General features: G+C 41.3%; 1 protein-coding gene across 5 annotated transcripts in view; it reads right to left on the bottom strand.

The window, feature by feature from the left end:
- LOC137430211 (collagen alpha-1(XIV) chain) overlaps positions 1-13,834 on the bottom strand; it is a 371,222-nt gene that overhangs the window by 150,049 nt on the left and 207,339 nt on the right. For all 5 annotated transcript variants that reach the window (XM_078780417.1, XM_078780420.1, XM_078780419.1 and 2 more), the window contains one exon: positions 2,088-2,252. In XM_078780417.1, coding sequence (XP_078636543.1) covers positions 2,088-2,252 — 165 coding nt within the window. The remainder of the gene's footprint in view (positions 1-2,087; positions 2,253-13,834) is intronic.

Here is a 13,834-nt window from a genome sequence, read left to right as displayed (position 1 = left end):
TGTGGGTCGGGTCAAAATGACCACAACCACCATATAAGTACACAGCTGCGGGCATGTTCCCAGGCCTATTTGCCATGTTACACTGCTCGTGTGGACATGGAATTATCTAGATGTCATGCTGATAGACGCCCATGCCTCTTATTAATTCGGCCGAGCAAACCGTGAGGTTACGTACGCAGACTAAAGTGGTTTGAACCACACTCCAACTAACCTGCAGCCAGCCTAAACCACCAAACGAAGAAGCCAAGACAAGCAGAATTTACCCCATGACCAGGCAATGGCTGAATAGTTCTAACATACATTGGGCATTTCATCAGTGGCAAGGCCTCATCCCCTTGGAAATGATGCAACCATTGCCATTTGATGCATAAGCTCACAGGAACAAACCTTGGAAAATCTCAGATTTCCTTTTTCCAACATATTGTTACAGCCATTGGCCCATTATTTACAAAGGCCCCGTTCAAGTCCAATGGGTGGTGTCAAAATGACTGCAAGCGCCAGCTAAGTCAACGGGTGCGAGCAAGTCCCAGGCCTACTTTCCACGTTACACTGCTTGTGTGGATGTGGAATTATCTGGCGTAAACCACCAATGAAGCAGTCAAGACAAGTGAAATTCACCTCGAGACCAGGCAATGGCTGAATAGTATGAAAATACAGAAGGGTTGCCTGTCATCATCAATGAACAACTACTGCAGGCAGCAAATGCAGGATGACCCAAAATGGTGCTAATTCTCCACAATAGAGCTCACTGACGAGGCCTTCTCATCTGGTTGGTAATGACATCAGTTCATAGTACAGCTAGTGGTTAGCTTGACATTAAATAAGGCTCAAGAACAGACTTTGCAAAGAATTGCAATGTACCTGCACGATCCAGTTTTCACACATGGCGAACTATATGTTGTTCCTCCACCACCAAAGGTGGACAGAGGTTATATTTTCACCCCTGTCTGTTTGTTGTGTGCAGGATATATGAAATAGTTATCAACGGATTCGGACGAAACTTGGTGGACAGATTGGATTTGTGACAAGGATGAATTGAGTTGATGTGGTGAAGATCTGGATCTGGATCTGCACACCAGAATTTTTTATTTTGCTATGTGATTCTTTACCATTGAGAGATATGGCCAAAAACAATATGTTGTGTCGCATGGTATTTCAAAAAGTTTTGGACTGATTTGAACAAAACTTGGTGAACAGTTTGTGTATGACCAGGCCGCATTGATTTGATTTTGGTGAAGATTTGGATCCAGATCAGGATATGAGAATTTTTAAAGTGATTCTTCACAGAGCCGTGGCCAGTGAAGTTTGACTACATAGCAGGGCAAACATTCCGTGACTCAAGGGACAAGGCAACTGTTATGAACCATTTGCCAATGAAGCACAGCATTAATGTCTGCCTTTTTTTAAATCACAGATTGCTAGCATCTGCCTTTTTATCATTTCACGCTTGTGATACATTGATGAGCCCTGCGCCACTCCGCTTTCTCATTGCCGGGGCCAATGATCGGCACGGTGGGCGGGGTGACTGTGATGCTACAGCAGGACCACAAATTCAAAAGATTCCCATGAGTGTAACAGTTGCATCTCAAGCTTTAAGGTAAGTTGGGCACCTTTATAGGTGCCCATCTCATTTTCTCACTAAAACTGGTGCTGCAAGGCCTGGTAAGCACTTTAAAGAGGAACATTTAGACAGATTACAGAGGATAAATACATTAAATAAATGAGGGCAATGGGGTTGATAAGTCTAGACACAGACATTATGGAAGGTGGACATCATCTTTCTAAACATAATAGCAGCGCATATCTAATATTACATTTAATTGCTTTACGCTATCTAAAACACATACTAAGAAATAACTCGAGATATACAATGTATCTATTAACCCTTAGGAGTCATTCCCACAACAATATCAAACTATTTCGGAGGAGATATCAATAAATGGAACGTTTCTCCCAAGGTAAGTGAAAGTGTTTGTTCCCCCAATGTATGTTTACAGTTCTCAAGTATAGTCCGTATGCTTAATAAGAATGGCATTTTATGGAACATTTGATGATAAATGCTGGAGACGGGGAAGCAAGAAACTCACCAATGGCAAAAAGTTCTACTCCAACATCCTTAATAGCCTGTGATGGTGCATCAACCGAGTCCTGAGATATTCCATCCGTGATTAAAATTCCCACTTTAGCAACACCAGCCCGAGCTCCAGCCTCAGGCGTGAAGCTCTGCTCGAGTATGAACGTCAACGCCAGGCCTGCAGGAGGATGTGGGAGTACAGGAAAGTGACTAATGAGTGGGAAATGCCCATCTTTATCCAGGCATATCGACGACGTTTATTGTATTTTGTTTGCTTCAAGCGACCTCATTTACAGCATCTGATCCTTAGCTTTGTACTTTCCTAAGAATGAGAAGAGACACTTCATGTGCTTCTCTTCTCACCCCAAACAGCATTTTCAATTGGAGCTAATAAGAGTTTTAATTTAGATAAAAATATGTTCACTACCACGATATTCATCCTCCTATTTTAGAAAATACAACATAAGGTAACTAATTACAATATCATCAGCAACAACATTATTGTTATACTAAATAAAGAGCAATTACAAACAGCAATTAGAGATTGCAGACCCTCACCAAGACTTGTTTTGTGTGTTGTATTTTGTGTGGCAATGCATGGAAGAATTTACGAAATGAAAAGTCAATGATTGCAAATGGAAGGTCTAAATGATGGTCCAAAGGGCAAAGGTCTAAAAAAGTGCAAAGGTCCAAAGGGCAACGGTCCAAAGGCCTGCAGGAATGATGGTCCAAAGGACAAAGGTCTAAAAAAGTGCAAAGGTCGAAAGGTGTAAAGATCGAAATATGTAAAGGTCAAAAGTTCTGAAAAAGACTAAAGGTCTGAACAGGACGAAATCGTTCTAAAGAAATGAAAGGGTCGAAGATGTCTTAACAGGTCTAAGGGGCCTAAATGGTGTATGCAATTTAAGGTATAAAGGGTCTGAATTGTCTCAAGCATCTTAAAACATCTAAAAAAGGTCTAAAGGTCAAAAGGTCTAAAGGGTATTTAAAGGTCTGAAAGGTGTGAAGGTCTGAAAAAGGTCCAAAGGGTTTAAAAGGGTCTGAAGGGGTGTAAGGGGTATAAAGGGGTCAAAAGAGTTGAAAGGGGTTTAAAGTGTTTAAAGGGTCTTAAAAAGTCTAAAAAGGGTCTTAAAAGGGTCTAATGGATCTGAAGGGTATAAAGAGATCGAAAGGGTCTAAAGGTCTCAAAGGTACATTCCGAAAGAATGCAATTAGTGGACTTAATTAACAGACATAGTCATGGTCCAATAATACATAATTAATAGACGTAGTACACACATATCATTACTACATAATTAATAGACATACTCAGTACTCCCATTTCAATACTGTACTATGTAATTAATAGACATACTCAGTACTCTCATTTCAATACTGGACTATGTAATTAATAGACATAGTCATGGTCCAATAATACATAATTAATAGACGTAGTACACACATCTCATTAATACATAATTAATAGACATACTCAGGACTCCCATTTCAATACTGGACTATGTAATTAATAGACATACTCAGGACTCCCATTTCAATACTGTACTATGTAATTAATAGACATCCTCAGTACTCTCATTTCAATACTGCACTATGTAATTAATAGACATAGTCAGTAATCCCCTTTCAATACTGTACTATGTAATTAATAGACATAGTTAGTACTCCCTTTTCAACACTGTACTATGTAATTAATAGACATAGCACTCCCATTTCAATACTGTACTATGTAATTAATAGACATAGTCATGTTCCAATGAAACACAATTAATAGATGTATTCATATTTCATTAGTATGTAATTAATGGACACGCTCACGTTCCAATGGCACAAAATGAATAGACATACTCACATACCATGACCTCCAACCACCTTTTGGTGGTGGAGGTAATAATGACAATGATAATAATAATGATAATGATGATAATGGTACATGGTAATAATGCATGTTTTCACCCCTGTCTGTCTGTTTGTCTGACTGTCTATTTGTATGTGAACACGATATCTCAAAACGTTGTGGGCAAGTTATGACAAAACTAGGTGGGTGAGTTGTAGGTGACAAGAACAAGCCGATTCGATTTTTGTTCAGGTCCGAATCCAGATCCGACCTATAAATGCCATACAAAAAGTAAACTGCTCAGTCTGCTGGAGGTGTGTGCTCTACCAAGTGCTGTTCTTGTTATCAGGTAACATTGTTATTATTATCATTATCATCATTATGTACCATGACCATTATGTACCGCTATCATTATGCATCATTACCCTCGCCAGAGAAGAGGGTATTGCATTTAGTCTAGTAGGAAGACTAGGTCCCCCTGCACCCCCCGGAGATATACTTCTAATCAGTGTTTCTAGATTGGAAAAAATGTGTAGAAAATGAATAGCTATGGCCCCAAGCTGAAATAATGTCCCACATACCATTTTTATGCAAATTACTGCTGCCATTATCAAAAAAAGACTAGGTCCCCCTGCACCCCCGGAGATATACTTCTAATCAGTGTTTCTAGATTGGAAAAAATGTGTAGAAAATGACTAGCTATGGCCCCAAGCTGACAAAATGTCCCACATACCATTTTTATGCAAATTACTGCTGCCATTATCAAAAAAAGACTAGGTCCCCCTGCACCCCCCGGAGATATACTTCTAATCAGTGTTTATAGATTGGAAAAAATGTGTAGAAAATGACTAGCTATGGCCCCAAGCTGAAAAAATGTCCCACATACCATTTTTATGCAAATTACTGCTGCCATTATCAAAAAAAGACTAGGTCCCCCTGCACCCCCCGGAGATATACTGAAACTGGCAGTGACTGGTGATTGAAATGCGGTGCCTTTTTGTGTTTCAGGTCGAGGTACGTGAACTCCCCACGATCTACAGCAACCAGGAAGAGACTGATACCAGGGTGGTTCTGTACCTCCATCATGCTGCTACCATCGGATACAAGAACGCTGTAGTCAGAACACCGGACACAGACATCCTCCTGATCCTGCTCCACCATGCCCACAACATCAAGCTGACGGTGTACCTGGATACAGGGTCAGGGAAGCATCGCCAACTTGTCAACGTCTCTGAGCTGGCAGAATCCCTGGGAGAGGACTACTGTGCCACTCTCCTGGGGTACTATGTGTTCAGCGGAGAAGACTGCACCAGTGCCTTCAAAGGGAAGGGAAAAGTCGGGCCCTTGAAAAAGCTGGAGAAGAATCCCAGGTTTCACAGGGCATTCGGTGAATTTCACAGGGTATTTAGAAAAATAAAACTTTGTGTTAACGTCTGTGTAGACGGACCTTAATATGAGTCTATTATTTCGTAAAACTGTGATTATTTTGTAAATAAAGCACTAATTAGCATACTAGTATACCATAGACACATGTAATCATGTTATGAATAGTTCTATCATGATCTATGCCCTTCAAAACATGGGTCTAGACACCTTCATTTTTCAATTATCTGCAATATTGGCTGAGATATGTCAAAAATCGTTTTTTTGATAATGGCAGCAGTAATTTGCATAAAAATGGTATGTGGGACATTGTTTCAGCTTGGGGCCATAGCTAGTCATTTTCTACACATTTTTTCCAATCTAGAAACACTGGTTAGAAGTATATCTCCGGGGGGGTGCAGGGGGACCTAGTCTTTTTTTGATAATGGCAGCAGTAATTTGCATAAAAATGGTATGTGGGACATTTTTTCAGCTTGGGGCCATAGCTAGTCATTTTCTACACATTGTTTCCAATCTAGAACCACTGATTAGAAGTATATCTCCGGGGGGTGCAGGGGGACCTAGTCTTCCTACTAGACTAATTTGAGTCCGTTTGTTACTTGCCGGAAAAAGTTTCCGGCAAGTATGTTGATCTGTTCGTTTGTTACTTGCCGGAAATTTTTTTCCGGCAAGTATGTTGATCTGTTCGTTTGTTACTTGCCGGAAAAGATTCCGGCAAGTATGTTGATCTGTTCGTTACTTGCCGGAAAAATTTTCCGGCAAGTATGTTGATCTGTTCGTTTGTTTGTCTGTCTGTCTGTTTGTCTGTCTGTTTGTTACTTGCCGGAAAAATTTTCCGGCAAGTATGTTGATCTGTTCGTTTGTTTGTCTGTTTGTCTGTTTGTCTGTTTGTCTGTTTGTCTGTCTGTTTGTCTGTTTGCAGCACTGCGTCTACACCGTTGCACGGAGAATCGCCAAACTTTGCACACATAATGGTCTTGCCCTCTAATATACTGTGCCTCAATGATGACGTCATCGGTGACGTGGTTCGGCCGCCATCTTGGAAAAACCGAATAAATTTGCACCTCTATATCTCCGAAAGTACTGAACAGAAAAAATTGAGACATGGCTCATTGTAAAGAACTCTCCATGGGGAATAAAATATGTTAATGATGACGTCATATGTCACGTGGTCGGCCGCCATCTTGGAAAAACGGCAAAAATTTGCACCACTATATCTCCAAAAGTGCTGAACAGAAAAAATTGAGACATGGCTCATTGTAAAGAACTCTCCATGGGGCATAAAATATGTTAATGATGACGTCATCAGTCACGTGGTCGGCCGCCATCTTGGAAAAACCGAAAAACTTAGCACCTCCATATCTCCGAAAGTGCTGAATAGAAAAAATTGAGACATGGCTCATTGTAAAGAACTCTCCATGGGGAACAAAATATGTTAATGATGATGTCATCGGTCACGTGGTTCGGCCGCCATCTTGGAAAAACCGAAAAACTCTGCACCTCCACATCTCCAAAAGTCCTGAATAGAAAAAATTGAGGTATGGCTCATTGTAAAGAACTCTCCATGGGGAATAAAATATGTTAATTATGACGTCATCGGTCACGTGGTTCGGCCGCCCTATTTGTCCTAAATGGCCGATAAAAAAGTACATTCCGGCAAGTCCTCGGTCTCTGACCGATTTTTCATCTGTTTGTCTGTTTGTCTGTTTGTCTGTTTGTCTGTCTGTTTGCAGCACTGCGTCTACACCGTTGCACTGAGAATCGCCAAACTTTGCACACATATTGGTCTTGCTCTGGAATAGACTGTGCCCAATTGATGACGTCATCGGTGACGTGGTTCGGCCGCCATCTTGGAAAAACCGAAAAAGTTTGCACCTCTATATCTCCGAAAGTACTGTACAGAAAAAATTGAGACATGGCTCATTGTAAAGAACTCTCCATGGGGAATAAAATATGTTAATGATGACGTCATATGTCACGTGGTCGGCCGCCATCTTGGAAAAACGGCAAAAATTTGCACCACTATATCTCCAAAAGTGCTGAACAGAAAAAATTGAGACATGGCTCATTGTAAAGAACTCTCCATGGGGAATAAAATATGTTAATGATGACGTCATCAGTCATGTGGTCGGCCGCCATCTTGGAAAAACCGAAAAACTTAGCACCTCCATATCTCCGAAAGTGCTGAAAAGAAAAAATTGAGACATGGCTCATTGTAAAGAACTCTCCATGGGGAATAAAATATGTTAATGATGATGTCATCGGTCACGTGGTTCGGCCGCCATCTTGGAAAAACCGAAAAACTCTGCACCTCCACATCTCCAAAAGTCCTGAATAGAAAAAATTGAGGTATGGCTCATTGTAAAGAACTCTCCATGGGGAATAAAATATGTTAATGATGACGTCATCGGTCACGTGGTTCGGCCGCCATATTTGTCCTAAATGGCCGATAAAAAAGTACATTCCGGCAAGTCCTCGGTCTCTGACCGATTTTTCATCTGTCTGTTTGTCTGTCTGTTTGTCTGTTTGCAGCACTGCGTCTACACCGTTGCACGGAGAATCGCCAAACTTTGCACACATAATGGTCTTGCCCTCTAATATACTGTGCCTCAATGATGACGTCATCGGTGACGTGGTTCGGCCGCCATCTTGGAAAAACCGAATAAATTTGCACCTCTATATCTCCGAAAGTACTGAACAGAAAAAATTGAGACATGGCTCATTGGAAAGAACTCTCCATGCGGAATAAAATATGTAAATGATGACGTCATCAGTCACGTGGTTCGGTCGCCATCTTGGAAAAACGGCAAAAAGGTTGCGCCACTATATCTCCAAAAGTGCTGAACAGAAAAAATTGAGACATGGCTCATTGGAAAGAACTCTCCATGGGGAATAAAATATGTAAATGATGACGTCATCAGTCACGTGGTTCGGTCGCCATCTTGGAAAAACGGCAAAACGTTGCGCCACTATATCTCCAAAAGTGCTGAACAGAAAAAATTGAGACATGGCTCATTGGAAAGAACTCTCCATGGGGAATAAAATATGTTAATGATGCCATCATATGTCACGTGGTCGGCCGCCATCTTGGAAAAACGGCAAAACTTTGCACCACTATATCTCCAAAAGTGCTGAACAGAAATAATTGAGACATGGCTCATTGTAAAGAACTCTCCATGGGGAATAAAATATGTTAATGATGACGTCATCAGTCACGTGGTCGGCCGCCATCTTGGAAAAACGGCAAAACTTTGCACCACAAAATCTCCAAAAGTGCTGAACAGAAAAAATTGAGACATGGCTCATTGTAAAGAACTCTCCATGGGGAATAAAATATGTTAATGATGACGCCATCGGTCACGTGGTTCGGCCGCCATCTTGGAAAAATGGGAAAACTTTGCACCACTATATCTCCAAAAGTGCAGAATGGAAAAAATTGCGACATGGCTCATTGTAAAGAACTCTCAATGGGGAATAAAATATGTTAATGATGACGTCATATGTCACGTGGTTCGGCCGCCATCTTGGAAAAACCGAAAAATTGTGCACCTCCATATCTCTGAAAGTGCTGAATAGAAAAAATTGAGACATGGCTCATTGTAAAGAACTCTCCATGGGGAATAAAATATGTTAATGATGACATCATAGGTCACGTGGTTCGGCTGCCATCTTGGAAAAACCGAAAAACGTAGCACCTCCATATCTCCAAAAGTGCTGAATAGAAAAAGTTGAGACATGGCTCTTTGTAAAGAACTCTCCATGGGGAATAATATATGTTAATGATGACGTCATCTATCACGTGGTTCGGACGCCATATTTGTCTTAAATGGCCGATAAAAGAGTACATTCCGGCAAGTCCTCGGTCTCTGACCGATTTTTCATTTGTCTGTTTGTCTGTTTGTCTGTTTGTCTGTTTGTCTGTTTGCAGCACTACGTCTACACCGTTGCACGTAGAATCACCAAACTTTGCACACGTATTTGTCTTGCCCTCTAATATACTGTGCCCAAATGATGACGTCATCGGTCACGTGGTTCGGCCGCCATCTTGGAAAAACCGAAAAACTTTCCACCTCCATATCTCCGAAAGTCCTGAACAGAAAAAATTGAGACATGGCTCATTGTAAAGAACTCTCCATGGGGAATAAAATATGTTAATGATGACGTCATCAGTCACGTGGTCGGCCGCCATCTTGGAAAAACGGCAAAACTTTGCACCACGATATCTCCAAAAGTGCTGAACAGAAAAAATTGAGACATGGCTCATTGTAAAGAACGCTCCATGGGGAATAAAATATGTTAATGATAACGTCATATGTCACGTGGTCGGCCGCCATCTTGGAAAAACCGAAAAACTTTGCACCTCCAGTGCTGAATAGAAAAAATGAGACATGGCTCATTGGAAAGAACTCTCCATGGGGAATAAAACATGTTAATGATGACGTCATCGGTCACGTGGTTCGGCCGCCATATTTGTCCTAAATGGCCGACAAAAAAGTAAATTCCGGCAAGTCCTCGGTCTCTGACCGATTTTTCATCTGTCTGTTTGTCTGTTTGCAGCACTGCGTCTACACCGTTGCACGGAGAATCGCCAAACTTTGCACACATAATGGTCTTGCCCTCTAATATACTGTGCCTCAATGATGACGTCATCGGTGACGTGGTTCGGCCGCCATCTTGGAAAAACCGAATAAATTTGCACCTCTATATCTCCGAAAGTACTGAACAGAAAAAATTGAGACATGGCTCATTGTAAAGAACTCTCCATGGGGAATAAAATATGTAAATGATGACGTCATCAGTCACGTGGTTCGGTTGCCATCTTGGAAAAACGGCAAAAAGTTGCGCCACTATATCTCCAAACGTGCTGAACAGAAAAAATTGAGACATGGCTCATTGTAAAGAACTCTCCATGGGGAATAAAATATGTTAATGATGACGTCATATGTCACGTGGTTGGCCGCCATCTTGGAAAAACGGCAAAACTTTGCACCACTATATCTCCAAAAGTGCTGAACAGAAAAAATTGAGACATGGCTCATTGTAAAGAACTCTCCATGGGGAATAAAATATGTTAATGATGACGTCATCAGTCACGTGGTCGGCCGCCATCTTGGAAAAACGGCAAAACTTTGCACCACGAAATCTCCAAAAGTCCTGAACAGAAAAAATTGAGACATGGCTCATTGTAAAGAACTCTCCATGGGGAATAAAATATGTTAACGATGATGTCATATGTCACGTGGTCGGCCGCCATCTTGGAAAAACGGCAAAACTTTGCACCACTATATCTCCAAAAGTGCTGAACAGAAAAAATTGAGACATGGCTCATTGTAAAGAACTCTCCATGGGGAATAAAATATGTTAATGATGACGTCATCAGTCACGTGGTTCGGCCGCCATCTTGGAAAAACCGAAAAACTCTGCACCTCCACATCTCCAAACGTCCTGAATAGAAAAAATTGAGACATGACTCATTGTAAAGAACTCTCCATGGGGAATAAAATATGTTAATGATGATGTCATAGGTTCCTCCATTATGACGTCATAATTCGCCAAGTACAAAACTTCATCCGATCAAGATGAAATTTCTTGAGCATCATCAAGGAATAAATTAGTTTAGAAAACAAGTAATGATGACTTCATCGGTCACGTGGTTTGGCCGCCATATTTGTCCTAAATGGCCGATAAAAAAGTACATTCCGGCAAGTCCTCGGTCTCTGACCGATTTTTCATTACTTGCCGGAAAAATTTTCCGGCAAGTATGTTGATCTGTTCGTTTGTTTGTCTGTTTGTCTGTTTGTCTGTTTGTCTGTTTGTCTGTCTGTTTGTCTGTTTGCAGCACTGCGTCTACACCGTTGCACGGAGAATCGCCAAACTTTGCACACATAATGGTCTTGCCCTCTAATATACTGTGCCTCAATGATGACGTCATCGGTGACGTGGTTCGGCCGCCATCTTGGAAAAACCGAATAAATTTGCACCTCTATATCTCCGAAAGTACTGAACAGAAAAAATTGAGACATGGCTCATTGTAAAGAACTCTCCATGGGGAATAAAATATGTTAATGATGACGTCATATGTCACGTGGTCGGCCGCCATCTTGGAAAAACGGCAAAAATTTGCACCACTATATCTCCAAAAGTGCTGAACAGAAAAAATTGAGACATGGCTCATTGTAAAGAACTCTCCATGGGGCATAAAATATGTTAATGATGACGTCATCAGTCACGTGGTCGGCCGCCATCTTGGAAAAACCGAAAAACTTAGCACCTCCATATCTCCGAAAGTGCTGAATAGAAAAAATTGAGACATGGCTCATTGTAAAGAACTCTCCATGGGGAACAAAATATGTTAATGATGATGTCATCGGTCACGTGGTTCGGCCGCCATCTTGGAAAAACCGAAAAACTCTGCACCTCCACATCTCCAAAAGTCCTGAATAGAAAAAATTGAGGTATGGCTCATTGTAAAGAACTCTCCATGGGGAATAAAATATGTTAATTATGACGTCATCGGTCACGTGGTTCGGCCGCCCTATTTGTCCTAAATGGCCGATAAAAAAGTACATTCCGGCAAGTCCTCGGTCTCTGACCGATTTTTCATCTGTTTGTCTGTTTGTCTGTTTGTCTGTTTGTCTGTCTGTTTGCAGCACTGCGTCTACACCGTTGCACTGAGAATCGCCAAACTTTGCACACATATTGGTCTTGCTCTGGAATAGACTGTGCCCAATTGATGACGTCATCGGTGACGTGGTTCGGCCGCCATCTTGGAAAAACCGAAAAAGTTTGCACCTCTATATCTCCGAAAGTACTGTACAGAAAAAATTGAGACATGGCTCATTGTAAAGAACTCTCCATGGGGAATAAAATATGTTAATGATGACGTCATATGTCACGTGGTCGGCCGCCATCTTGGAAAAACGGCAAAAATTTGCACCACTATATCTCCAAAAGTGCTGAACAGAAAAAATTGAGACATGGCTCATTGTAAAGAACTCTCCATGGGGAATAAAATATGTTAATGATGACGTCATCAGTCATGTGGTCGGCCGCCATCTTGGAAAAACCGAAAAACTTAGCACCTCCATATCTCCGAAAGTGCTGAAAAGAAAAAATTGAGACATGGCTCATTGTAAAGAACTCTCCATGGGGAATAAAATATGTTAATGATGATGTCATCGGTCACGTGGTTCGGCCGCCATCTTGGAAAAACCGAAAAACTCTGCACCTCCACATCTCCAAAAGTCCTGAATAGAAAAAATTGAGGTATGGCTCATTGTAAAGAACTCTCCATGGGGAATAAAATATGTTAATGATGACGTCATCGGTCACGTGGTTCGGCCGCCATATTTGTCCTAAATGGCCGATAAAAAAGTACATTCCGGCAAGTCCTCGGTCTCTGACCGATTTTTCATCTGTCTGTTTGTCTGTCTGTTTGTCTGTTTGCAGCACTGCGTCTACACCGTTGCACGGAGAATCGCCAAACTTTGCACACATAATGGTCTTGCCCTCTAATATACTGTGCCTCAATGATGACGTCATCGGTGACGTGGTTCGGCCGCCATCTTGGAAAAACCGAATAAATTTGCACCTCTATATCTCCGAAAGTACTGAACAGAAAAAATTGAGACATGGCTCATTGTAAAGAACTCTCCATGGGGAATAAAATATGTAAATGATGACGTCATCAGTCACGTGGTTCGGTTGCCATCTTGGAAAAACGGCAAAAAGTTGCGCCACTATATCTCCAAACGTGCTGAACAGAAAAAATTGAGACATGGCTCATTGTAAAGAACTCTCCATGGGGAATAAAATATGTTAATGATGACGTCATATGTCACGTGGTTGGCCGCCATCTTGGAAAAACGGCAAAACTTTGCACCACTATATCTCCAAAAGTGCTGAACAGAAAAAATTGAGACATGGCTCATTGTAAAGAACTCTCCATGGGGAATAAAATATGTTAATGATGACGTCATCAGTCACGTGGTCGGCCGCCATCTTGGAAAAACGGCAAAACTTTGCACCACGAAATCTCCAAAAGTCCTGAACAGAAAAAATTGAGACATGGCTCATTGTAAAGAACTCTCCATGGGGAATAAAATATGTTAACGATGATGTCATATGTCACGTGGTCGGCCGCCATCTTGGAAAAACGGCAAAACTTTGCACCACTATATCTCCAAAAGTGCTGAACAGAAAAAATTGAGACATGGCTCATTGTAAAGAACTCTCCATGGGGAATAAAATATGTTAATGATGACGTCATCAGTCACGTGGTTCGGCCGCCATCTTGGAAAAACCGAAAAACTCTGCACCTCCACATCTCCAAACGTCCTGAATAGAAAAAATTGAGACATGACTCATTGTAAAGAACTCTCCATGGGGAATAAAATATGTTAATGATGATGTCATAGGTTCCTCCATTATGACGTCATAATTCGCCAAGTACAAAACTTCATCCGATCAAGATGAAATTTCTTGAGCATCATCAAGGAATAAATTAGTTTAGAAAACAAGTAATGATGACTTCATCGGTCACG

Source organism: Myxine glutinosa, chromosome 6 (genome assembly GCF_964187855.1).
Source record: "Myxine glutinosa chromosome 6, kmMyxGlut1.1, whole genome shotgun sequence".
NCBI classification, from domain to species: Eukaryota; Metazoa; Chordata; class Myxini; order Myxiniformes; family Myxinidae; genus Myxine; species Myxine glutinosa.
This window is presented reverse-complemented; position numbering and strand designations above follow the sequence as displayed.